The following is a 26386-nucleotide window of genomic DNA, read 5'->3' as shown; positions in this document are numbered from 1 at the left end:
CTCTTCAAAGACTCTGCTGTTCAGATAGTCATTCTCCTTCGGGACCTGTGATGCCCTGCTTCCCCAGGCATGTCTCATTGGCCTCCCCACAGTGTGTCTTATAATCATCTTTTAATGTATATCTCAGGTGTTTAGCACCTGGGAAAGAGGTACAGTCCACCTGGTCTGCATTGGTCTTGCTCTCGCTATGAGACAGGGACCTGCTCTCTAAAGAGCTGTCTTTATTCCAAGATTGGAACAGTAGGAGGGAGAGAGAAATTCCTCAACTTAAAAATAGTTGAAATCTTTGTTATAGTGATAGAATGCCAAATTTGCATGAATTTTGAAGGATCAGCTCCTTTGGGCAACTGTGGCCTGGTGGTGTCCTTCCCTCCTTGGGAAGCTGGGGGATGATGCAGAGAGAGGCGGCTCTTTCTGGAGCTCCCCTTCCTCGCCCTCCCCTGCTGCCTCTGCACTATGTCACACTGGACAGCAGAGCCCAGGGGTCCTGGCTGTGGGCACCCACTCAAAGGACTGGTAGAGAGTTGCACAGCTACTTTAACTAGGGGGCTTCAAGTGGGACTGTCTTTAACCTTTAGTTTGTAGTTTGGGAAGCATCACCTCGGTGGGGGGGGGGGCAGATTGCTTTGTCATTTGGGGGAAACTCCTGAGATACCAGATGACATCTGTTACTACCAGCTCTGGCTGGAGTGGGGAGATGGTTTTTCCTCCTGCTGACCACAGGCTGGTTGGTCCCAGGATAGAGGAGGGTGGAGAGGAGAGACACCTTATTTTCTTCTCTTTGTGTTTATACATACAACATGGCTTTTTGTTTGTTTTTTAGTAAGAAAGTCTTTTGGGCAAGGAAAATGACAAAGCTCCTATAAACAAAAAACTAAAATCCTTGGGCTATTTGATTAGGAAAATGTTTGAGTAAACCCATGGTAGCTTCCCTGAGTACTTCTGTTTATCATGATTGAAAGAATATTTATAAACCTAAAAAAATATATCCAGTAATGGAAACACAAAGCTATTGTTCTGTTGTTTTGAAATAAGTTTGAAAAAGTGTTTAAACTAAATATAGCAGTATCTGTTCTTTGATAACCACAAAATAGTAACAACAGAGTTTTACATTCTAACTGGATTTTGCTCTTCCCAGGAACAGACTCTATGTTGGCTTTTAAGTGGTTTTTAAAAGCCAAGTTAGACCAGATTGGCTTTTTAGTAATATTTTGAGTCCTGGGATCCATCCCCGAACACTAGAGAGGCCAAAGTGTCATGGACCCTGAGGAAGAATGGTGTGTTCAGCCTCAATGCTACTGACTTCTGTCAGCTGGTCCTAGTGATAATGTGGCTTTTAAAGTGGGATTGAAAAAAACATTGGTGGGGATTTCGTACATGAAAGGATTGGATTCAGTTCAGTGCATTCAGTTCCCTTGAAACCCAACATATTTTTCTAGTAGTTTTGGACCCAAAGAGTTCTGGCTGCCATCAGCAAACAGTGACCAGCTGCGTGTTTAGGCCCCACAGGAATGTGAGTAAATGGATCCACTTTACGTGAAGTATTTAAAAGCATGTTCAGTAACATAGCCTTCATTTCCTCCCCACTTCTTTCTTATAATTCAGTTTTTGCTGCCCTCTCAACTGTTTTAATTGAGATGAACTGAGGGAATGAGAAAAGCACCAGAAGGATTTGAATGCTTTGGGGACAGGTAATTAATCAAAACCCACATTAGGCTTAATATTCTGTGCTTTTATTTTTAAGAAAGCTTATTTCTTTTTAAGAACTGTTTAAAAACGGAGATCCGTGTGTCACATGTGCACCGGGGGCGGTCCTCCTGGTGCTCCAGCAGGCAGTTACCTTCCCTCTAGGTCTGCATTCCTCCCCCTCGCCTACCTGACTTCCTGTGGGTAGCCAGCACCTTTGCAGAGAATTTAGACAGGATTTAACAATATTCTCAGCAAAGGTAATTCTGAAGGTAGATCTGTTTGTTACCATAAGAATTAAGTCCTGAATTCCAGAGCCCACTGGGAACGGAGTTTGGCTCATTGCTGATTCACTGTGGGCTGGCAGTGCCAACTGGCAGGGGAGCATGGGGCCGGGAGCACTGGACACACCAGTGGGTGGGAGCCACGTGTGCTGGTGGTTTCCAAGTGATGCTCAGGGCCACTTTGGCGGTCTAGGTCGTGCTCTGGAGCTTTGCAGTTGTATCTGCTGGTCATCTTCCAGAGTCCTTTCACTAATTCAGTTCTGTCCCATGTCATTCGGAGAGGCCTGTGATCTGCCCCCTATGGATCCCGGGTCCCAGGGCAGCCGAGCCCACACCCCCCACTGCCACCCACTGTGGCCTTGCCTCATGTGGCTGGGTGAAACAGGCCCCTCTGACAGTCAGCAGGGGCTTGGCTTTGACCTCTGATTTCCCAGCTCTCTGTCCAGTGCTCCTTCTGGGAGGCTTGTTTCTGTAAAGCTATGAAATACTATATTAAGTACAGGGAGTGAGGGCTCAGACCTAGCCAAGAACCCTCACCTGCATTCGTAACAAGTTTATTCACTTTTGGGTAGGCCTGACTTCTAAAGCATTATCTTAGAGTTGTTTAAACAGGTGTACGTTCTCTTCTTTCTAGAATAGTTTGTTAGCACACTACCTAAAAAAGCATGGCTTTGTATGACATTTTGTAATAGTTCTGTGTTGCTTCTGACTCACATGTAAGTTGCACTTCCAAGCTTCCCATTCTCACCTAGGAAAGCAGATCAGTTGAATAAAAACCATTTTGTTACTACAGACTTAAAATGTTTCTGAAAAAACCTTTCAGTAGTACACTAAAGGATAGTCCTTCCCCTTCCCTCTGCTGCTTGTGGGCCTGAGTTGTCATGGAGGAAAAACAAAGACCTTTGGGGGCATACGAGATGCAAGTTACCTGCCTCTAACCAGACCCACTGGCCCCTTTGCCCTGCCTGCCCTGTAGACAGACACTGGGTTGGGACACGGTGCAGATTCTTGGCTCTTTCTCTTGACCCGAGGGCTTGTGCCAGGCGGCATGAACATACCTTGAGCAGCTGCCGGCATGTCGGGGAAGAGCTCCACTCTTCTCTAGCAGGCTTGCAGATATACTCTAACAGGCAGATCATTTGCTGTGTTTCTTAGTAGCCAAGTGTGGGAACCTCCGCTCAGTCAGCAACAGTGGACGGGCCCTGGGTGGGCAAGGATAGCTGGTGGGGCCTGAGTCTGAATCCCAGCAGCTGATTCACTGCTCCCTCAGCCCCAACTCCTAGGGCTGCTTCACCTTCCGGGAAGAAGTCTTCTGGCCTTGTACTGCATGTTGGGTTCCAGAAAGTGACTAAGGGAGGCCACCATAAATCCTAAATAAAAGACAGGAAGTGTTTGCTGTTGACTGGGGATTGTGGAACATGTTGAACTCAGGTAAGAATATAAACGGATAATAATATAGACTGAGAGGCTGGCAAACTGTGTTCCTTCTGTGATCTCATTTCATCTTTTTCTTTACTTCAGTTTTCTTTGAGATATAATGTATACACAAGAAAATTTACACATTAAGTATGTAGGTGCATGATTCTGACAAACATATACCTGCCTTCCTACATTCAAAGCAAGTTCTGCTTGGAATGGAGTTTTGCTTCTCCCAGCTGACCTGGTCATAGACATACCATGTTACTTGTGCCCACTGAGTCTCACAGAGTCCCATGCTCCTGTCCCCGAGACTGTGCTCCTAGGGCACCAAGAATGCTGTGTGCCACTGGGGCTGCGTGGATCTTCTCTGTTTGCTAGCGCTCCCTCAGACTTAAGTTCAAAGAGAAAATTATTAGGAATTCCAGGATGGTGGCAGCCTCTGGGTGCTGATTCCATGGTGCCTGGCAGCCCGCCAGGTCTCCGTAGACACCTGTGGCTGTCTTCTGGGTGAGGCTATCAAGGGAGCCCAGTGTGGAGCAGTGGCCGGAGCCACCAGCTGCCTGGGCCCTCTGGAGGCCAGAGGCAGTGAGAGAAATGCCTCCTCCCAGAGTTGGGCGAGAGCCTTCGGAGGGCAGGACAGGTGAAGGCAGACACAGCTGCTCTGTCGGCTATAACTGGGCACCTTGTGTAAGTCACTCTGCCTCGGTTTCCCCATCTGTAAAATGGGGAGAAGCTAGAGAGTAAGGAGCTCTCCCATTGAATGTTAACTTGAGAATGCAAAATGAAGCATTTAGCACAGGGCTAGGCACGGAGTAAATGCTGTCAACTCTTGATGGCCAACATTATTCATACTGTCCCCTCTGAGCCACAGGTGGGCTCTTTGTGAGGACTCTCAGCACCTTCTTCTGGGCATCTCACCTGCTGATGGTACCCAGTGCTCTCCCCACCACCTCCAGCTGGCGGGGCCAGGCCTTTCCAGACCTTTCTGTGCCTCCGGCCAGGAGGCAGCAGCACCGCCGCCCTGGCTGTGCCTGGTGTTTGTGGCTGTGGCCCTGGCAGCCCTGGCCGGGCCACTGTCCAGCCTGTTTCCAGAGAGGCCTTTCCCTGACTTGGCATTTGGGGACTTTACAGCTGTTCTTCCCAGACTTTTGAGTGGGCCCAGGGATGTGAGGGCATGGTCACGTCCCCCTCGTTGGTCACTCTGTGTTTAAAGATGGTAAAATAATTGCCTTAAAAGTGGTATGGCATTCAAAATTTTCTTTGTAAAAATGTCTGGTATGGCCAAAGAGTGAAAACGCATGGAATGGTTGCTGAGGCAGCATTCAGAGGAACCCGTGTGGCATCAGGGACCATAAAGCGCCTGTTTGTTTCATGGACCCATGAAGGGTCAGAGTTGGAGGGGACAGCTGTGAGTGGAGACCCTCGCTTCTTGATTTCAAAGGCACCGCCGTTTCACCGGAGCTGCTCGGTTAATGTAAGAAAGGTGTTTTGCCATCAACGTTTCCGGGGTATTCGGTGGGGTTGGCGCGGGGTCGGCCGGGCAGGAAGCCCTTGTCGTTGCTGGAAAGAAACTAGCAAGCAGGAGAGTGACAGCATCAAAGCACCCACAGGATGCGGCCAGAGCCCTCCCTGGCGCGTCGCCCACGAGCCGCTCAGGGGGGAGAGTGACGTGACCTTCCAGCGCTTGGTGCTCCAGGCCGAGCTCCAGCTTAAAGTTCAAGGCATTTTGTTTTTTCACCTGTTTCCTACAGTTCTGAGAAACTTCTGAAGAATTAATGTGTAACTGTATCAGACACTCAGGGGTTTTCTCAAGGGAAAATAATGTTACAGTCGGGGGAGAAGCAGCCACTTGACTGAGATGCCAGAGTTTTCTATAAAATAAAAACCCTCCTTAGAGCAGGCACGCACAGCACACGCGCTTCTTACCGAGATCCGGCCACACTTGGTGACATCTGCTAAGGGTGGCTGGTGGCCACGGAAGGACTAGGGTGGCAGCTGGCTTTGGTGAAGTGGGTCCTCAGTTGTGACAGGGTGGCCGGGGTCTGCAGGAGCCAATGCTGACAGCGGCTTCATACGGCAGGAGAAGATGGGAGAAGACAGGCCCAACAATCGCACACTTCTCTGGGGCAGGCGTTTCTGGAAACAGTGCAGTGCCAAGAGGCAGGGCCGGCTCCTAGGCGCTGAGTTTTGTGCCACCCAAATCCCGCCACTTCACCCACCTTCTCGAACCCTCTTAACTTGACACCAGGCAGTGAACAGTGTTAGTGGCTCGATAAATTATCCAAGAAAACATACAGATTTACTAACGTTTCCCCATTTCATTACATTTTAATCCATGCGGGATGAATATTTTATGGAGGTGCCTTTACTTAAAGGTTGTTTTCATGTTAGAAGCTGGTGCCCATTGAAGTCCCTTTGCCAGTAAGTTTGAGAACAGTTCACCATTAGCCCTTTGCTTCACCTGGTACGTGTGTTTCTAAATGTGGTCTCAGCCTTTGCGATAGCTGCCGTTTGTAAACTAGCACAATAAACTCTTACTGCAACCCTGCCTTTTACACTCTTACCACCAGGTGGCTAAGGAAAAAATTAAGCAGGAAAAATCCAACAATTATGGGAATGATTCGTAATCACTTTCAATTTCTGCTTCAGCCATGAAATACGAAACTATAGACGGGCTGTGTTTGAAGACTGAAAACTGCTGAGCAAGGGGCAGGCGTTTCCAGCAGCGCCAGGCCAGATGGGCACTTCCACGGGTGGTTTCGTGTTCTGAAATATTGACAATGCTAAAGCAACCAAAATTTGCTGAAGTAAAAGTTTCTGTGCCTGTCCCACCTCCCTACTGACCCCTCACTGTCCACGTCATTCCCAACCGGTTGGTTTGGGACAGGGGTTCAGTTTTGGGCTCCTCGACTCCCAAGTGAAGGGTCCTGAGACCTTAGTGCAGCAGTGGCCTCCCACTCAGTCCTGTATACGCTGGTAATGTTGGCAGAGATGGTGCTTCAGGTCATTTAGAATCGGCTCCTGCCACACTGAATAATGTTAGCATCTCATGTGTCTCTCTCGTTGATATTGTAGGGTAATCCATGTGTGGTGGATGGTGACATAACAGGGTTGAAAAACACTTTTAGACGTCCTCTCATAGACCCCATCTGTTAGCAGAAGGACAGCATCTTAACAAACCGTGACCCCCCCGCCCCAGTCCCTGCCATGGCTCTGTGGCATTTAAAGAGGATGGCCGATCTTATCCCACAAATATGAAACCCCACCAGTGTGCCTGCCTGTGGTGCTCAGCCTCCCCTGTGCATTCCAGTTGGCCCTTCAATTCTCTAATTTATTAACTTTGACAAGTAACCTCTTGGTTGTACATGATTTTATTCACAATTTGTTTTTCTGATTCAAAGTGAACATGAGTGCCTTAATCCTCTAATGGGAATTAATTGCTTGTTTCAGTGCTTAACTCTGATCCTTTCTCAATCCCCACAGGGATGAGTTTCTTCCTGAAGGATCTGTGTTTGTTCAAAACACAATCAGAAAGGTAATGATGTTTTTCTTATGAAAGGAGCCAGAAATGCAAAATGTTAATTCTTTTTTCCCCCCCTTACATAAGTAGTAAAAGATACAAGAGATGAAATGTAGACTATTATAATTTGGTCATTCTAGCTAGCTACATTTTTTCCTAGTAAAGAAGTTTAATTTTTATTGCTAGGTTTTCTTTTATGGGAAAAAGCTATCTTCTGTAGAAGAAAGCTACTGGACTGATTTTCCACAGAGTCGAAGTTAACAACCTGTGGCCTAACCATGATCATTTCTATGTAACAGCACCTTCCCAGGGATTCTTGGCTCTGAAAACTCATCAACGCCCAACCAGTAATTGATATGGCGTGATTCCCTCTCCCATTTATTATGTAGAATATTCATTTTTATTTTTTTAAGAGGCTTCATTGAGAAGAATATAAGCCAGTAGATATTTTTATAAGACCTTAATGAAGGAGGTAGGGTGGAGAACTTCAGAACATTCATTGGGTTCTGAGGCTGGACACACAATTAGCAGTCACTAGAGATGGGATGAACCCAGGTTGAAAATAACTTTTCCCAAAGACCCACAGCTGCTGAGTGGTAGAGGTGGGGATTTGATTCAGGCCTGTCATTGTGCCACAGTGCATCTCCTTACACTTACCATGCACTGTGTTCTTAAACGTCCATCTGTAGAACACTGAGGCCACCCTACAAGGGTTCAGCCCATACTGCTGTCTGAGCCCACAGGGCTGGCCAGGCCATCAGTGTCCTAGAAGAGGCCTACCCGGGGGGGATACGCCACAGTAAAGCAGAGACAGAGCCACTTCTAAAGGTCACTCTTCAGTTTCCTCTGGAAAAGCCCAGATGGTTCACCTAGAGCTGTTCCTAAACTCTTGCATTTTATCCAAAACTCTAACCAGGCTGAAACATAGTAATGTATGAGCCTCAGGAGGTGGCATTCCCTTCTGCTGTGGCAGTGCTGCCCGCTCCCAGCCTGGATGAATCACACGCATATTCTCAGCTAGCTCTGGCTGGGGTTCGGAGAGGATCTGGTGCATGTAAGTAGACTTTTTGCATGTCCTATTGGCTGTCACCCTCATCGCAGCCCTTGGAGACAGGATGAACCCGTCAAAGAACAGAAAGGAAAACTAAACCCAAAGCTAGCAAAAGGAAGGAAAAAATAGAGATTAGAGCAGAGATAAAATAGAGAATAGAAGAACAATAGAGAAAATCAACAAAATTGACAAACTTGTGTCTAGATTTACTAGGAAGAAAAAAAGATATAAATAAAGTCAGAAATGAAAGAGGGAAAAGTACAACCCATTTAGTAGAGATAAAAAGGATTATAAGAGAACAACTGTGTGCCAACAAATTGAAACCTGGATGAAATGGCTCATGCCTAGAAACACACCCTATCAGGATAAATTGTGATGAAATAGAAAATCAGAGTAACCAAAAAAGAGATTGAATTACTAATCAAAAACCCCTTAACAGAGACCAGAACCAGATGACTTCACTGGTGAATTTTACCAAATCTTCCCAAAAATTGAAGAGGAGGGGACACTTTCAAACTCATTCAATGAAACTCATTCAATGAGGGCAGCATTCTAATCTGATACCAAAACCAGATTAATATCCCTGCTGAAGATTGATGCAAAAATTCTAAACAAAATATTAGCAAACAGAATTAAATGGATTATATACCACCACCAAGTGGAGTTTGTCTCAGGAATGCAAGGGTGGTTCAACATAAGAAAATAACCAATGTAATACACGTTAACAGAATGAAGGGGAAAAAGTTGACAAGATTCAATGCCAGTTTGTGGTAAAAACACTTAAACTAGAAACAGAAGGCAACTACCTCAACATAATAAAGGCTGTATATAAAAATCCCCAAACTAACATCATACTCAATGGTGAAAGACTGAAAGGTTTTTCCTCTAAGATCAGAAAGCAAGCATCCTTGTCTTGTTCACCACTTCTTTCAGTGTAGTATTATAAGTCCTACCTGAGGGGCGCTTGGGTGGCTCAGTCAGCTGAGCATCTGACTCTTGGTTTCAGCTCAGATTACGATCCCAGGATTGAGCCCTTTGTTGGGCTGAGCGTGGAGTCTGCTTTGGATTCTCTCTCTCTCTGCCCGTCTCCCCACTTTTACACACTCTCTCATTCTCTCTTAAAAAGAAAAAAAAATCCTACCTGAAACAATCAGGCAAGTAAAATGCTTAACAAGGAGGTAAAAGGCTTGTACACTGAAAACTACAATATGTTGCTGAAAGTAATTAAAGACAAATAAATGGAAAGACAGCTCGTGTTCATGGATTGGAAGATTAAATATTGTTAGGATGCTCAGACTACCCAGATCTACCAAATCTATAGATTTAATGCAACTGTCATGAAAATTCCCAAAGGTGACTTTTTGCAGAAATAGAAAAATCCATTCTGAAATTCATGAAGAATACCAGGCTACCCCAAATAAGCAGTGTAATCGTGAACAATAACAAAGTTGGAGGTTCATACTTCCCGACTTCAAAAAACTTACTGCAGGGGCGCCTGGGTGGCGCAGTCGGTTAAGCGTCCGACTTCAGCCAGGTCACGATCTCGCGGTCCGTGAGTTCGAGCCCCGCGTCGGGCTCTGGGCTGATGGCTCAGAGCCTGGAGCCTGTTTCCGATTCTGTGTCTCCCTCTCTCTCTGCCCCTCCCCCGTTCACGCTCTGTCTCTCTCTGTCCCAAAAATAAATAAACGTTGAAAAAAAAAAAAATTAAAAAAAAAAAACAAAAAACTTACTGCAGAGCTACAGTAATCCAAACAGTATGGTATGGAAGACGGCAGAGTCTACAAATCAATCCTTGCATGTATAGTTAAGTGATTTTTGATGAGGGTGCCAAGACCAATGGGGAAAGGTCAGTCTTTACAAAAGTTGGGAAACTGGATATCCATATGTAAGAGAATAAAGCTGGACCCTTACTTTACATCACATACAAAAATTAACTCAAAATGATCAACAACCTAACAGAAGAGCTAAGGCTATAAAACCCTTAGGAGAAAACATTGGGCAAAAGTTTGACATTCGATGTGGTAGTGATTTCTTGGATAGGACACCAAAAATGGTAAAAGTAAAAATACATTGGACAACACCAAAATTCAAAACTGTGCATCAAAGATGCAATCAACAGAATGAAAAGGCACCCCCTATGGAATGGGAGAACATATTTGTAAATCATGCATCTGAGGAAAGGTTAATACCCAGAAGATACAGAGAACTAGAACTCAATAGTGAAAAACAACCTGATAAAAAAGTAGGCAAAGCACTTGAATAGACATTCCTCCAAAAAAGATTCATGAATGACCAATAAGCACATGAAAAGATGCTAAAACATCACTAATTATGGAAATGCAAATCAAAACCACAGTGAGATACCACCTCACACCAGTTAGGATGACCACTATCAAAAAAAAAGCATCAGAAAACAATGTAACAAGTGCTGTGGAGAAATTGGAGGCCTTGTGCACTGCAGGTAGGAATGCAAAATGGTACAGCTGCTAATAGAATACTATATGGAGGTTCTTCAGAAAATTAAACATAGAATAACCATATGATCTAGCAATCCTATGTTCGTGGTTGCATTATTCACAATAGCCAAGAAGTGGAAGCAACCCAAATGTCTTTTGGTGGATGAATGAACAAATATGGTGTATGCATATGATGGAGTATTATTCAGCCTTAAATAGGAAAGAAATTCTGACATGTGCTGCAACACGGATGAACCTTGAGGACATTATGCTCAGTGAAATTATCCAGCCACAAAGAGATAAACACTATATAATTTCACTTATGTGAGGTACCTAGAGTAGGCCAAACTCATAGAAAGCAGCATGGGGTTGCCAGGGGTGGGAAGACGGAATGGGGAGTTCTTATGTAATGGGTATAGAGTTTCAGTTTTGTAAGATGGAGTTTTGGAGATGGATGGTGGTGATGGGTGCACAACAGTGTGAATGCACCTAACACGAACTGTACGCTTAAAAATGGTTAGAATGGTAAATTTTATGTTTTGTGTATTCTACCACAATTTTTAAAAATTTGAAAATAAGAGAAATACAGAGAAGTAATTGATTTATTAAATAAAATTCAGTCAAAACAAAGGGAGGGGAGAGAAAAAGAGTATAGTATGTCCTTGGCACTGTCACTGCAGAGCCTGAGTCCTGGGCTGTACGTGACAGGGTCACAGTTCCCTTGGGATCTGGAAGTGCAGAGCCCTGGAGGCATTCAGAGTCCTGTAGATGTAGCCCAGTTCCTGGTGCTGCCCCCACAGGCTCTGTGCAGGGAGCCTCACCTCGACCACTTTAATTTGCTCATCCCTCAAATGAGGTACCGCCACCCGTCTTTAACGGGGTGCTGGGGATCTGGTAAGCTGGGATGGCACGTGGCACTTGGCCCAGGGCCGGTCATCGCAGGGAAGTAATCAGCCCCTGCAGAAGTGCCATCCTCTGCAGCCCTCTGACCACAGTTTCTGTCCTTCCTCCCCTCTCCTCTCCTGGATGAGGCATTTCTTTCCTTCCTTTGCAATTGAATCCCTTGAATAATGGAAGCATGACACTTTCTTTGCTCAGAACCTGCTCTGGCATCTTATGGCTCTTATTCCAAAGCCCAGGCTTTCTCCAGTAGGACTGTTCTAAACCTCTTTCCATTCTGCAAGTTCTCAGCCCTGGTGGCACCCGCCCCATCCTGGACAGACAGCATCACCTATTTTAAGGAAAGGCCAGGCAACCCGGCACAAACGTCCCTGTGGCCACCCATCTGTCCTAAGGCAGGGTCCCCCTCACCACGCCCTGGGTGCACTCTTTCCTATTGTCCTTGCTCCACTTTTTTTTTTTTTTGGATGCTGCCCATTTACCAACCTGTCTTTCCCTTGACCTTCACAGCAAGCGGAGGAGAGGCGAATATATCTCCTCCTTTATGTGGGGAGGGAAAATAATATGCCCTCTACCCTCATAGGCTCTTGACTGAGACACTCCCTGTAATAAAAGATTAACAGGAGAGGAACACACAAGTTTTGTAACACATATACCTCCTGCATACATGGGGAGACCCCGGAGAACGGAGTACCTCCGCACATGACCCACAACCCTCCCCTTAAATACCATTTCCAGCAAAAGGCAAAAGAAGATCTTGGGGCCAGGAAGCCGGCTGTGGGAGGTCTTCAGGCAAAGTACAGTGAACAAGGGCAAGGATGTGTATCTCTTGGTCTTTGCCTTTGGCATCGATAGTTTCTAGAGATGTAGGCATCTTCTGCTTGCTGGTAGAGCTGGGAAGATAATGTATGGAGACACCCCTTATAGATGTAAATGACTCTTATATAAAGGGTAACTTCTATCAGAGTTTCTCCTGTGTTTCTTAAAAATATTCATCCTAAAATAATCCTCATGCCAAAGAGGCATATTTTGGGGTGACCAGCTCTGCTCCCTACAGCGTGCACCCCTGCACTCAACACGAGGCCTCTGGGTACACAGCCTGCATCTCCCTGAGGGCTGTGGTGGCCTTTTCCTGTGGTTGCTTCCCATTCTCCCCCCTGCTCTTGCCTCAGCAGACAGGATTCCCCCTCTATAAGCAGACCTCTCTCTGTCCCCCCAGCCATCACCAGCCCTCTCTGTGCCCATGATTGCTACCTTACTGGCTTTCTCTTGGCGACCTTAAACACACCCAAGTCAGTGGTGCCATAAACTCTCCTCAGTGCCCCTCTAAGCAAGTGGTTTCCAAACTCCCACCTCCATCCCAGTTCACATTGAGCCTCTGGAAAGATGAAGGGGCTGAGGGCCCTGTGAAGTGGCTGGATGGGTGGTGCAGTGAGGGAGACACAGGAGGAACAGGCTCTTCTGTGCCTGCTTTCTCCCTAAAAATCACTCTAGTGACCCAGAAAGACAAGATGGTAGACAGAAAATGACTTAGCAGCCTGGAGAAACCGGAAACCTAAGACCCTGCATAGTAAGAAGCCAGCAAGCAGCTAGCCACCTGGTAGAGCAGAGCAGCAGAGGAACTCTGGACCCATGGGCGTGCGAAGACAAGGATCAGAGTAGAAACAGGAAGAGAGGGTGAACGTCCTTATAGGGAGCAGAGACACCAGTCTCCCTGCTTCCTGCAGAGAACAGGTGGGTTACTGTCCAGAGAGGCTTGGTATTGGGGACGTCAGGTCCAGCTGAGGGTGGGGTGAGTGGCACCCTGAAAATGGGGATCAAGGGAAAATCTGCATACCTGTAGATCATTATCTGGCACCCCCCAAACCTGCACCCAGATCCCCCACATGAGGCCTGTCGACCATCAGGCTCCCTCCCTAGCACACAGAGCTTTAATTTCCTATACGGTGTCTTGATTCTCAGTATGAAAGGCCAACAGCCAAGGATTACTGGCATTTGAAGAAAACATCTAAAGAAACACACCAAAATAGAGGCAAAGCAGGCAAAGATGAAAACAACAAACCAAACGCATGATAATACCTTCCCAAAGATGAGAGATGGTTTTGTGCTGGGAAAGAAATACAATGGCAAGAAATAGACACAAATTCATAAAAGACCTGGAAATTAGTCTATAAAGAAAAATACCTGGGGGGCACCTGGGTGACTCAGTTGGTTAAGCGGCAACTTCAGCTCAGGTCATGGTCTCGCAGTCCGTGAGTTCCAGCCCCGAGTCGGGCTCTGTGCTGACAGCTCAGAGCCTGAAGCCTGCTTTGGGTTCTGCGTCTCCCTCTCTCTCTGCCCCTCCCCTGCTCATGCTCTGTCTCTCTCAAAAATAAAAACCTTTTTAAAAATTTTTGAAAAAAGAAAAATACCTGGAAAAAAGAAAACTGGGAAATTAATCCAGGAAACACAATACCTGAGTATTAGAAGACAAGAAAGAGAACAATAAGGTAGGAATGAGAAGAAAATTCCCCACGATCCAAGGTGGTCAGTTTTCAGATGGGAATTCCCGGCACAATAAATGAAAGAAACCCACAAGAAGATACACCATTACCTCAGAATCCAAGGGAAAAAGGAAAACCTTGAGAGTTTCCAGAGAGGAAAGCTCAAGTCCTGAACAGAGGATGGGGGAGTCCAATGGCACTGGACTTCTCAACAAGAACTTGGGAAATCAGAAAACAAAGAAATGACTTTAAAGTTCTTTAGAAAATTATTTCTAGAATTCTCTAACAAGCCACACTGTTCATTGAGGGTGGGAGAAAATTAGCTTCAGCACAATGAGGGAGTCGATGAAGAAGGGGCCATGGGACCCAGGGGCCAGGCTCCTGCACTGGCTCAGGGGAGCCCTTGGCAGCATGGCGGTACATCCCAGATGGCAGCAGTACCACACTGCAACAGGATAGGCTCCAGGGGAAAATGAGGAGAACCCAGTGGGTGGTGTTAAAAAGAGAAGCAGAGGCCCAAAATGGCTGCACTTAGGCCAAGGCACTAAATCAAGACTTTACACCCAACCTAACTGTCCTTTCAGACTTCCCCAGAAATGTAGTCTGAAGTGGTCGATCAGGAGTTTCCTGATCAGCGCCAATGAAGTGATCTGTCACGGGGGCCCTGTCCGTCGCCCAGAGAACAGGAAGTAACCCACCTGGTGAGACTGCCTGGCTCCCCTCTAAGGGAAGGTGACCTTGCCCGGAGCAATCCTGTTCTTTTGCTAATAACTTTCTTGCCCCGCCGCCACCGCTGCAGTCCTGTGAAAAGCTTCCATCTGGTACAAGTCCTTGGAGCGCCCCTCCATGTGCCAGATGGGGGCCGCCCAACCTACACATCAAGGCAATGCCATCTTCACACTTCCTGAGTTCAGTGTTTGTTCTTTAACAGTGGTCAAGGCTGAAAGGATTCTTACAGCACTTTCTGAAAATGTGAGGCTGAATTAGTGTCAGAGAAACTTGAGCAAAGTGGGGGGGAGGAAGCTGCAAGCAATTTTTAATTCCAAGGAAAACAGAAAAGTTGTCCAAGAAAGGAAGTTAATGATAGTACACTGTGTGCCTTATCTGAGAACAGTGTTTACATAGTTCTGCTGCTGAACTGAGTGTGGGTCTGAGCAAACACTGATGGGAGTCCGCTGGAGGGTCGGGGACAAGGTGGGCATGCGTCCTCAGGGCACCGGTGGCAGTGATGACCACAGCCGCCAGGGCACGCGGGACCACCGGCGGTACGACCTCACAGAGCAGCCAGGCTGCTGTCTTACTTCTTTTTACAGTCGAGACCCAAGAGGTTAGGTGGTTTGCCTGAAGTCACCACCCAGGCAATTGGGTTCTAAAGTCTGTGCTGTAAACCACTGAGCTCACCTGCTTCAGGAAGGTAAGACAAAATGGAAAAATCCAGAAGTAGCCATGCATGTCATCAACAGTACGCAGATAAATACCGATGCCACAGCCTAAGGCTTAAAAGTGCGGCCTCCAGGGAGTGGGAAAGGGTAGGCACTTTCATCTTTCCCGTAGAACTAGTTCACGGTTACATTATGCACACATATTACTTTTAAAAAAAACATTTAATCAAAGAGGAGAAAGCTGGGGCGCCAGTGATGGCGAGAGCAAGTCTCCAGTTTTGAATGGCTTTGTCCACCTGCGCGTTCTTCGATCCTTACCAGCTGACGTGGTTTCCACACTTGCTGCCAGCTCCGAACACTCCAGCGGGAAACAGGACAGGCAGCCCTTCAGGGAGCAGGCCCCTTGGAGAGAAGTTGGGGCGAGGCAGGGCTGGGTGGGTGCTGCTCCGGGCCGGCCCGAGGAAGCCGCTGTGAAGGGGCCTGGAGGTGGGTAGGTGACCCCTGGGGTGGGGGGGGGGGGAGGCGAGGCCTCTGTTTTGGAGGAAGACCCTCTGGGCGGAGGCTGCAGGAGGGCGGGAAATGGCTGGACCCGGGGTTGCACTGGGTGGAGCGGTGGACAGAGCCTGCTGGAGGGCAGGATACACACGTGGGGGAGTCGGGGCTGCTCCCAAGTGTCTGGTCTCCGCAGAGACCCGTCCGGTGCGCTCCCGCTGTCCCCACAGTTCATGCTGATGCTCTCTGTGCCCAGCTGTGCCATCCCCCGGCCCCGGCCACCCTCGGCTCCAGCGTCTACTCCTTCCTCTTCCCTCCGCACCTGTGCTCCAGCTCCCGCCTGATTCACCTCCGTGCTGTCCTCCCTGGCATGACTCCCTCCACACCCCATAGCTCTGCTCTGTCCTTCCCTGTCACCAGGGTCACCAGAACAAGAGCTCTGGGTGCGTCCCCGTCCTGTTCAAGGTGTCCCAATGTTGCCAAGTGTTCAGGGTGCACATGCACGGCCAACCTGGTGCTTCTCCCACAGCCGAGCCTTCCTGAGGTTCATCCAAAACCTGTGCATGTCCTGACGTTCCACTGATGACCGAGAGGGACGCAGTGGACAGGAGGAGAGGTCAGCAGGCGTGCTGGTTTGTGGGGGCTGTGCATCCTCCGCAGATACCCTGAAGAGGTCGGGTGAGGCCGAGACCCCCATACCAGGAAGTGGAAGTTCTGTGAGCCAAGTGGGACTTTTCCAAGGACCACCTGACGGGTGTCCAGGGGCATCACCCTCCAGCTGTTCGTGGCTGGTGGTGGGCTGCTGCCAGCAGACGGGCACGTCCTCTGTTGTCCTGTGCACGGTGTCTTCCTTCCAGAGCCTGCCGTCATCACACAGCGTTGGGCCAGGAGGGCAGTGAAATGCAGGCTTTGGGGAGGGACCCAACTTGCCTAACTTCCATTTCTAGTTTTGTTTGAGTCACTTTTACACAAATGACTTCTAGCAATTTATGTAACAATCTGTAGCCCAGACCCAGGTGAGCAGTAAATATTTACCTTCACACGAGAGCCAAGGTTGCTGCGCTGAGTCACAGTGAGTCACAGGGAAGCATCATTACCCTCTAGGACCTTGAAAAGGGACACGGAAGGTGTGATTGTTGAAGTTTTGCTGGGTCACGCTGCCAGGACCGGTGTGTAAATTTAGTACTAGAACCTGAATGACCTCTTGTAGCGGATTCCATGGGCCTATCTTATATGTATGCAGGTACCGTGTACGTATACATAGTTATATTCACTAACCAGTATTTCTGACTGTTCTATAAAAAATATTTATTGTATAATTTGTGCAGTCATTTTAAAAAGATTAAAAACTAACCGATCTAAGAAACAGCGGTTCTGAGGGCTTGATCCCGAGACAGGCTGTCTCCCTCTGACAAGTATGTTCTTAAATGAGTACCTTTTCCCAGAAGGGTGACTATAAAAGGTGGTTGGGTGTTCCTGGCACCTCGGAGCCCAGCACAGGATGGTCGAGAGTAGTGGGCTGTGGGGCTAAGCGGGATTGCGAGCACCCGCTCGCCCAGCAGACCCTGGAACCTTCCCAAAGTCTCCGACCCCAGGCAGGACTGAAAGCCCTTCCCCGGCTCTCTGACACGTTCAGTAGGTACCGGTCTGCTTCCCTTCTGTCTTGCAGCTCCTGCGGCCCGCATGGCTCGTGTGTTCGTATACGGGACCCTGAAGAGAGGCCAGCCGAACCACAAGGTCCTGCTGGACGGTGCCAATGGCCGAGCGGCCTTCCAAGGCCGGGGCCGCACGGTGGAGCCGTACCCCTTGGTGATCGCCGGCGAACATAACATTCCGTGGCTGCTTAACCTCCCAGGGCAGGGGCGCCGCGTGGCGGGGGAGATCTATGTCGTGGACGAACAGATGCTCAGCTTCCTGGATGAGTTTGAGGGTTGCCCCGACATGTACCAGCGCACCCCTGTGAGGGTCACGGTCCTCGAGTGGGAGGGCAGGCAGGGCACCCCGGAGGAGATGCCGGCCACCGACGGGACCCTGCAGTGCTTTGTGTACAGCACAGCCTCCTACGCACCTGAGTGGGTCCGCCTCCCACACCATGACAGTTACGACTCCCGGGGGGAGCATGGCCTTCCCTACAACCCGCGGGAAAACAGGTGAGAAGGGCCAAGGTGGACAGAGCCCTGGTGATCAGTCGGGGACACCAGCCTGGCCTGCACTCGCTGAAGGTGGAAGCATAATAATTCCCTTTGAAACAAGTGTTTGTACACTCAGTGTGTGGGAAAGGGGACGATCTCTTCTTCAGTCACAGCTGCTTTCCACAGTCTCCTGACACACTGGTCACAAGCCTGCGCCTGAAGTCTGTCTCTCCGGTAGCGCTTTGTTGCTTTTGCTGCTTAAAGGTGGCCATGGGCTCGAATACATCGGATAAGGAAATTCAGGATTTTCATTCCCCTAAATGACATTTCCAGAATTCATATGTCATATTTTGCTTTGCTTTGATCTGAAGATAACATTTAAAATGTAGACTTTGTGTTGCAGCTAGATTTTAGCAACCCTGCTGTATTGATTCTAACTTGTAGCAGCAAGAAAAGTAATTTTTTAAACCGATTTTGATTATCTTGGTATAATAAAAGAAACTCAAGAAAAACACACTGTGTTTTGGGGTAGTTCTAGACTCTATAAAACATCATTGAGTTTTCAGATCAAGCTTATTAAAGAAGGATTTACTAAAGATGTTCATGTAAAATTAAACCGGGTATTTTAGGAAACCAAATTTAAAAGTGCTGGTACTGTTATTGGCCTTTTTTTTTTTTTTTTCTTTGCATCTCCTTATTTGGCAGAAGGTTCTTTTCACTGGAACCCAGCAAAGTCCTGAGCACCTACTTGATGGCAGGTGCTGAGCACCGTGACTGCAGACGGAGCTCAAGTGACCCGGGGGCCTGGGGCCCCGAGGAGCAGCATTGCGGGGCGGGCCTTTCAAGGAAGAACCGACACATTAGTAATTTGTTCTTCAGGCCTGACGGAAGCTTAGCTTCCAAATACAAACAGCACTTAAAATAATTCTCGTGAGGCACGAAGTACCAATTACTACCCACCTCCATCTGATAATCTGTCAGCGGCGCTTCGAATCCGCGCACGACTCTGCCTCTGCCTCCTTACCAGCGAAGTAGGAAATGGATTCCAAGAATTGCAGAAGCAACCGCATTCGCAGCTGCTGATCCTCAGTGACCTCGTCCTCCGCTGGGAGAGCTCACTCACTCTTCAACTTAATGGTACACTGTGATCGCTAACTGCATCTGGCACAAAAACATCATCATTATTTTTAGCCCCTTTTTCTTGACGGGAAACTTGCTTCACAAAAACACAAAAAGGCAAGGATGGGTATCAGCTGATGGGCTTGTGGCAGCCACACCCACCACTCCCAGGGGAGGGAGCCCCAGCAAAGCCCTGGGGATGTGGGCCGGGCAAGAGGGACCCGGTGAGCGGCTGTCACTAAGGTGCCCCCCCGCCCCAACCCTGCTGGCTCATTCGCCTGCCCAATGAGAGCCAAGAGCAGCGCAGGAGGGAGCTCCAGACCTCTACCCCCTGTGGGTACTGCGCGGGCTCCCAGAATCATGAACTGCCACAAATGGGAGTTAGGTCCTCAACCAGGAAGAAGTAGGTAATCAGAGTATATACAGTGGCAAATGATAATTTCATGAAACCGAGGTAAAGAACTGGGGTTTATATAAAATGTTTTAAAGGATCACAATGAAACGCTAGTATTTAAAGTCTACTGGCACAGCCAGTAGCCTCTTATGTACATTGTCTTCATTCAAAAAAAGGGCAAGCTAATATTTAGACAAATGCTCAGTTTTATTGATTTAATTTTGACACTAGGAAATCTCACAGCAGAAGTACAAATCATATGTACAAGTATTTATATCAATAAAAATTTCCATTGGTGATATTTTGGCAGAAATGTTGGTTTTGACTATATGTGGAATAAATATGACCATGTAAAATCTGCTGCACAGGGGTGTTCCTGCAAAATGCTTGACTAAATTGAGTGTGAAAGAATAATAATACAAATGGCTAATTAAATTGGGTGATGACGGAAAGGCTATAAATACTCATTCCAGTTCCACGAGCAGATCTCCTTCTCCAACTGTGTCTCCAGCTTTACAACGCACTGATTTCACCTTGAATTAAAAAAAAAAAAGGAGGCGGGGGTAAAAATTATTAAGTAGACCACGAGGGAGATCTCATCTTCCTTTTCTGGAAACGAGGAGGCAGCCTGGCAGGCTCCGGAGCACAGGTACAACAGTCCTCTCCTGCCGGCAGAGGAAACTGTGAGCATAGGGACATCCTTGCTGGGGGCTGTGACTCGCCACCTTCCCCCGCCCCGGCCTGTCCCCTGCTGTCCTAAAAGCTGCTGGCGCAGGGGGTCTCTGCTGCTGTCTGCCTGGGCCCAGCGCTGGGTGCACCCGCGGGTCTGTGCAGTGTCCTAAAAGCTCAGTGTGTTTATGCCGGATGAGCTCTCAACAGCCAGCCCTCCCAGTCTCTTCGACAGCATCAGGTGCTAGAAATGGTCTCTCAGAGCTAACGGTATATACTTGGTTTAGTGTTAAACCCAAAACCAAAAATACCACACAATTATACACGAGCCAAAACAAACTCCTTAGCCTGAGATCATAAACTTCCTTCTGACGGGAAATGAAATCCTCCAAAGACATGTGGCTGCAGGGATAGTACTGTATGGCCTAATGTGGAACAGGCACTGAGCTCCCACAGCTGTGCCACTGTGCCCTTACATTCTACTGATTCCTCTCAATTTTAATCAAGTTTTGCTTTCCCGAATTTGTGTTCCGATTTAAGATGAGCAGGGAGATACTGGAGTGGAGATGAAGCAGTCTTTTGATTTCTTGGAGGCTCTGCTCAGGCATGGAAACAAACGATGGGCTAGAGCTTCCTGGCCATCTGAGCACCTGGCAAACAGGAAGAACGTCCCGGACGGCTGGTTCGGGGCCCTGGCCTGCGTCCCCACTGCTCCACTGGGAAGCGGAGGGCTAGAGGGACCTTTTCTCCCTGGAATTCAAGCCCTGGGGCCTTCATGATGTGAACATGTGCAGTGGCCACTTCAAAGGCCTGGTAGGTGCTATTGGCACTGAAGCGGCCGCCCTTTCTGATCTGAAGCCTCCGATGTTTGCATAGCGTGTATCTTTCATGCTGCGATTACTACATGAGGACCGGTTTCCATTGTGAACATTTCTCTGGGAGGAAAAATGGCCCTCCAGATAAGAGCTGCCAGTCCCCAGGCTCGCCAGGGCCTGCTCCTCTGTGCAGGGGCCTCTGGCCACTCCTGGGCGCCCTGCTGGGGAGGGGCAGAAGGAAATGGGATGGGCAGGAAAGACTCCAGCTGAAAGGGGTCAGGCCAGAGTACAAGTTCGCCCAGAGCCCATCGACACCCTGAAAGCAACTCTGGGCCGCCGATGGCCAGGGATCAGCTAAGTTCCACATGAAACCCAGAAGCCACCGTGAGGCCACGGGGCACAGAACACACTGACAGACCAGGGCTCCACGCTCCCTCTGGGAGCTAAGACAGCGTTCATTTTTGTGTTAGTACTTCGGTCCAGCAACACGGGCCCTTGGCACGCGACGACATAGACATATTCTGGATCCCCCCAGATAAGGCCACGTCTTCATCATGCCTGGAAATTTCTTGACACTAATGCAGCATAAATGTTAAATTAACCCTAGGGAGCAAATGCAACGATTTCTACAGGAACAGAAACGATTGTTGGTCCGCTTTTAGAAAAGAAATCAGATGTCGAGAGCAGAATTCCCAAATCATGCGATTCTCCTCTCCCAAACACCACGGAGCCTGGGCACAGCCCACGACAGCCTCTTCCAGCCTGACCAGCCAGCTCCAGGCCCAATGACCATAAACTGGGCCTCTGTCCCCCCAGCCAGGCCTACTGTCTGCACATCAGCCTCATTTCTTTTTGGGGTGACAGAGGCTGTATCTCTCTGCAAGTGACACTGTGAGTTGACAGCACCTGCCAGGGCACCTATGTCCCCAAGGCTTGGTCTCACTTCCCAGGCGTGGCCGCAGGGCAGGATGCCTATGGTCCTTTCCCCTCCCCACCCCACCCCGCCTCCTCCAGGACACCGGACACTTCCAAACCAAACCCTCCTCAGAAAAGGCTCATTCTGCTACGAGTGGCATCTTTTTAGAAGCAGGGGGAATAATGAAGTTATTATTAAAAGGACTTTTCTTCTCTTTTCTTCAAGGAGAAACCACATTTAAGAAGTTTTACTCTTAACAAGTTTCAGGACAAATATAGCACCTTTTCTCCTTCCTAAATCATGCCATCCCACATGTGTGCATGGGGCTTTCAGCTCCTCTTGATCTAACATTGAATTGTTCTCTTTGCGGAGAAATTATCTTGAAGAGTTACATTAATTTTTGCAATCTCTAAAACCATTTCCTGCTGTGTCACCTGAGTCTCAGATAACTAACTGCCTCCAAGACAGATGTAAACATTAAAAATTAAAGAGTCCTTAATTTGAAAGACATTAAGGTGAAGAACAATTGTTCTTGGACTACCTGCACATCGCAAAGACTCTCCACGAGGCAGGGACACACGGATGCAAAGTGAAAAGAGCTCCCAATCTTAATGTCCTGGTGTGCTGGCAGGGGTCACCTCCACGGTCCCTTCCAGGCCTACCCATCCAAGATCCAAGGGTGGAAATTCTGCTTCCTGTCACAGAGCTGGCAAGGGCTACTGGGAACTTGGGGACGTACCTTGCCAGTTTTCCCAGCTGTCATACTGTTCTGCATTTTCATGGCTTCAATCACACAAATTTCCTGGCCTTCTGCTACCTGGAAGAGCAAACAGAAAAAGGACACACGTTTTAAAATCGTTGTAATTTTGCAACAATGCTCAAGAGTGAAGCCATCAAGAGATTCTTTGTCAAATGCTCTGAAATGTTATCCAAACAGCAGCAACGACCTCTAATACTTCATGTTCCAAGTTCTTCTTGGGGGACAACAGAGAAGGACAATTTTCTCTATCATCATCAAATCCTCACTGGAAAAAAATCCCTGATGTTGGAGGATTAGGGGGGCTAGTTGTGGGGTCTCCCCTGGGAATCAGTCTCTGAATCTGCCTTTGCTACAGAGATGTGGCAAAATGGGATGTTTTCCACTTAATGTGACATGTCCAGATTTGGCAAATCTCTACATACAGAGAAATCTGGGGGTTCTGGGGGCCGGGAGGCAGAGGGGAGTGACCGCTGGTGGACACAGCATTTCTTTTAGGGGTGAGGAAAATGCTGTGACGGTTGCACCCCTAACTGTGAAGCCATGACAACCACCAAGTTCATGCTGTAAGGGGCCAAACTGCACTGGATGTGAATTTTATCTCAGGAAAGCTGTGACCAAAAAATAGTGTTCCTGTCTATCGCCTTGGGCGGGGGGGGGGGGGGGGGGGGGTGTGCCGGGAACAGCAGCCAGCCATGGGGACCACAGTCTCAACTTCTGCAGGACACGCCAAGTAACAACCAGGTGGCTCCTGGAAAGTGCCTTCCAACACAGGGAGGGATTTCTCAAGCTCTGCCCGGTCCTTGCAAGGAGACCGGTAGCTCCCACAGGCACTGGCTGAAGCTTCACCTGCCTTTCGTGGCGGGGCCAGTCCAGGCGGAGCTGGCATGAGCTCCCGGGGCTAAGCCTGGGGCTTCCAGCAGCAGGCAGCTGTGACCAAAGGCCGCTCTGTTTATTCTCTTCGCTGCCCTTGATGGGGAAGGATCAAGGAGCGGGCTGGATTTTTCTCCTCTGAAAAAGGGCCTCCTCCCAGTCTTTGAAATGGTAAAGTTGTTTCCCAGGGCAACTGGCTGGCTCTTCTGGGGTGCTGGTGGGCATCCTGGGGTGGGGCCCCAGGGCACTCACACCACCAAGGTGGCGCTGGCCCAGTGTGGCAGGAGCGCCTGGAGAATGTTCTTTCCTGAAATCCCCAGATGATCTCCGAGCTCCCCCCACCCTTGCCCCTGGCCCCCTGTGTGGCACAAGCTGTCTCGCTGGCAGTCGGGGCTGCCTGCGCCCCGTGCATTCCTTTCCTCCTCTGATCAGGTGGTGGGCTGCCTTCTCCTGGCACAGAAACCTAGGACAGGGGCTGCCAAAGCTGCGGGGCTGGCACGGAGGAGAGACGCTGAGCTGGGGAGCTGGGCTTTGAAGCTCTGTGCTCACTGCCCGTTTTGCTTCATTTTCTCCTGGCATCTGCATCCTGCGGAGAGCGAAGGATGCGCACGTGAGGGCCGCTCATCGCAGGGCAGGGGGGCAGCAGGTGGGCGTTGGCACACGTGCCCCCTCCAGTCGTCGTTCCGGGGCCGTTTTTCTTTTCAGAGGCAGGCGGGGCCCAGCGAGACGGGAGAAGGGCGACTCCCTTGGAGGGGCCCCGCTCACAAACCCCTGGTGGGCCTGCACCACGGTCTCCTGGGGGCTGAGGGGCCAGAGCTGGCCTCTCTGCTCGGCGTCCCCACCTGACGACTGGGCATCCTGGCAAAAGATGCCAGGGGGGATTTCTGGAAATGGATCTGACACCCAACACAACAGAATGTAAATTCTATCCAAACTAACCAGCTCTCCCCTGTCCAGCCCCCCTCCGCCCGCCCCCCCCCCCCCCAGGTGCTGGTAGCTCTCTCCTTCACAGCTGGCCTAGTGCCCATGGCAGGGACCTGTGTGAGCTTGCCCCCCACCTGGCCTCCCACCGAGAGCCCAGGGCTCCCTGACCCCGGGCCCTGTGGGCTTCGTGGGGGAGGGCACACCCCACCCCCCACCCCCCACCCCCCGTAGCAGGTCTGTTCCCTGTCGGCTGCTCGGCCCGGCTCAAGGTCTGCAGGCCAGACCAAGCGCCCCTCACCGTTCTTTCCGGGATCTTCAAGTGAAGTCACAATTAATGCAAATATGAAAAAGAAATGAACTCCGGAAGTTTCCAGCGGTCACACCAAGGGGGCAAGACCAACCTGACAAGGATACCATAGAACCTGTGCTAAAGGGCAGCGGAACCCAGGCCACGACCCGACATGAGCTGGTCACACTGGTGCTTAGACCAGGGCCCGCTGGAGCGCAGGGCAAGTTCACAGGATTCTGCTCTTGCCACCCCTGGCCATCCTGCCTGGCTGGCCCCGGGCGCCCAGAGCCTGCGTGATGTGCAAAGAGGTGCCATACAGGTGACTCAAGCAGAGGTCCCCAATCACACTACTCAGAAAAACAAAACCTTGGATTTAGACACAGAGAAGCAGGAGAGGGGGGCAAGTCCCAAAGTGAAAATACTCTTATTAAGTCCCTCTGGCAGTTTGATTAAAAGGACTTCAAAGAAAGCGCCTCGGATTCCAAGGGGCCACTGGCAGCACTGCCCCGAACCCACATCCGGTTCCTCTCCCTCCTGCTCCCCCCCTGGTCCCTTCCCTCCACCTGCCAGTCTGCATCTCTACTTCGGTCCGGGTGGAATGTGAAGTACTCACTTCTCCCTCTCTGTTCACTTAGCAATGGGTTTTCTAGTCTGTTTTCACTCATTCATCCCTGAAAGAGAAAGAAGTCTTGGAAGTTGTCCCTTGAGACCCCACAAAACAGAGAGGTCCGTCTTGGTCAGCAGAATCGAGTCACACGCACACGCGGACGTGTTCTAAATTCACATTATGTCATCCCTCAACAACCCCAGCCAGAGGAGCTACGTGGGGTGGATGCCAAGGTCGGGGACCGTGGGCCACGCTGTCAGGGCGCCCCACCCGGGCTTGGCCCGCCGCACCCAAGGGCATCCCAGGGCCCCCCACCCCCACCCCGTGATCTGGGAGCCTCCAGTCCAGCGGTGGTGGCTGGCCTGCCCACGGGGCTCACGAGGTCACGGTGACGCCGCCTCCATTTCCCCAGGTGCCTGCGAAGCCCAGGCAGGCGCGGCATGGGCCCGGAGCGCTGACGTGGGGAACTTGGCCCCGACGGCTCCACGTGAGCGCGCGGCTCCCGAAGGCTCCGTGCACACACTTCTCTAACACTTTTGTGCATCATCTGATAAAGGCTCACTGATTGTGACAGGAGGTCTCCAACGTTGGGCTTACAAAATGGTCACAAGCCTCGCAAGTCTTTTCGATAAACCTAGTCAGCCTGATGTCCTTCTCCGCTCCCTGTCTAATTGGTGTAAAGTTTGGAGGCCTGAGTCCTGTATCTTTCATCCGGCTTATTGCGTCCTCTCCTTTGACATGGGGTCAAGGTTCACATTCGCATCCGATTATCAGAGCGCAGCGCTCATTAAGCGGGGGCCTGCCTCGCTCCAAAATGAGTAAGCTGGAGAGAAAACTCGGCCCATTTACTCAGCAGATTTTAGCATGTTTAGGAGGCCTGAATGTCACCCGGCAGTGCTCTGCGCTGAAGAGTTTCAGACATCTCCAGCTGATGATTAATTGTGAGTGATGGGAAATAAAATCCAGTAAAGCCAGCTGCTTGCCATGGTCGGCAAAATGACTCTAATGGATATAGGCTGCCAATTTTCCAGTTTTACTGGCAAGTCTTCCAAGTGTAATTAAGGGAAGTTATAAATGATATGGAAATCTATCAAGTTCCATTTATTTTCAGAGGACTCTTTCCCCAGAGACTTTTATCTTCAAGCTTATAGTATGCTTTGTTGTGCTAATGATTTAAACCCCTTCTTATTTCTGATTAAAGCCCCCAATATCCTTCTC

The 26386-nt window shown here is 49.3% G+C and overlaps 2 protein-coding genes across 9 annotated transcripts in view; one reads left to right on the top strand and one right to left on the bottom strand.

Moving 5' to 3' along the window:
- Positions 1–19561, top strand: part of GGACT (gamma-glutamylamine cyclotransferase) — a 49126-nt gene extending 29565 nt beyond the window's left edge. For 4 of the 8 annotated variants that reach the window (XM_030313478.1, XM_030313470.1, XM_030313455.1 and 1 more), the window contains exons 3-5: positions 6873–6924; positions 7826–7963; positions 17343–19561. In XM_030313478.1, coding sequence (XP_030169338.1) covers positions 7840–7963; positions 17343–17827 — 609 coding nt within the window. In that variant the 5' untranslated portion in view covers positions 6873–6924; positions 7826–7839 and the 3' untranslated portion in view covers positions 17828–19561. Of the gene's footprint in view, positions 1–6872; positions 6925–7825; positions 7964–15112; positions 15214–15620; positions 15672–17342 lie in introns of those variants that run through there. The other 4 variants (XM_030313528.2, XM_030313536.1, XM_030313542.1 and 1 more) reach the window with 4 other exon arrangements.
- PCCA (propionyl-CoA carboxylase subunit alpha) overlaps positions 19505–26386 on the bottom strand; it is a 422256-nt gene continuing 415374 nt past the window's right edge. Inside the window, 2 exon segments of the mRNA XM_030313554.1 lie at positions 19505–19851; positions 22458–22535. Of these exon segments, the coding sequence (XP_030169414.1) occupies positions 19783–19851; positions 22458–22535 (147 nt within the window). The 3' untranslated portion in view covers positions 19505–19782.

The sequence above is a fragment of the Lynx canadensis genome, chromosome A1 (assembly GCF_007474595.2).
Source record: "Lynx canadensis isolate LIC74 chromosome A1, mLynCan4.pri.v2, whole genome shotgun sequence".
Taxonomy (NCBI): Eukaryota; Metazoa; Chordata; class Mammalia; order Carnivora; family Felidae; genus Lynx; species Lynx canadensis.
Note: the sequence above shows the minus strand (reverse complement) of the source record. Positions and strands in the feature narration are given on the sequence as shown.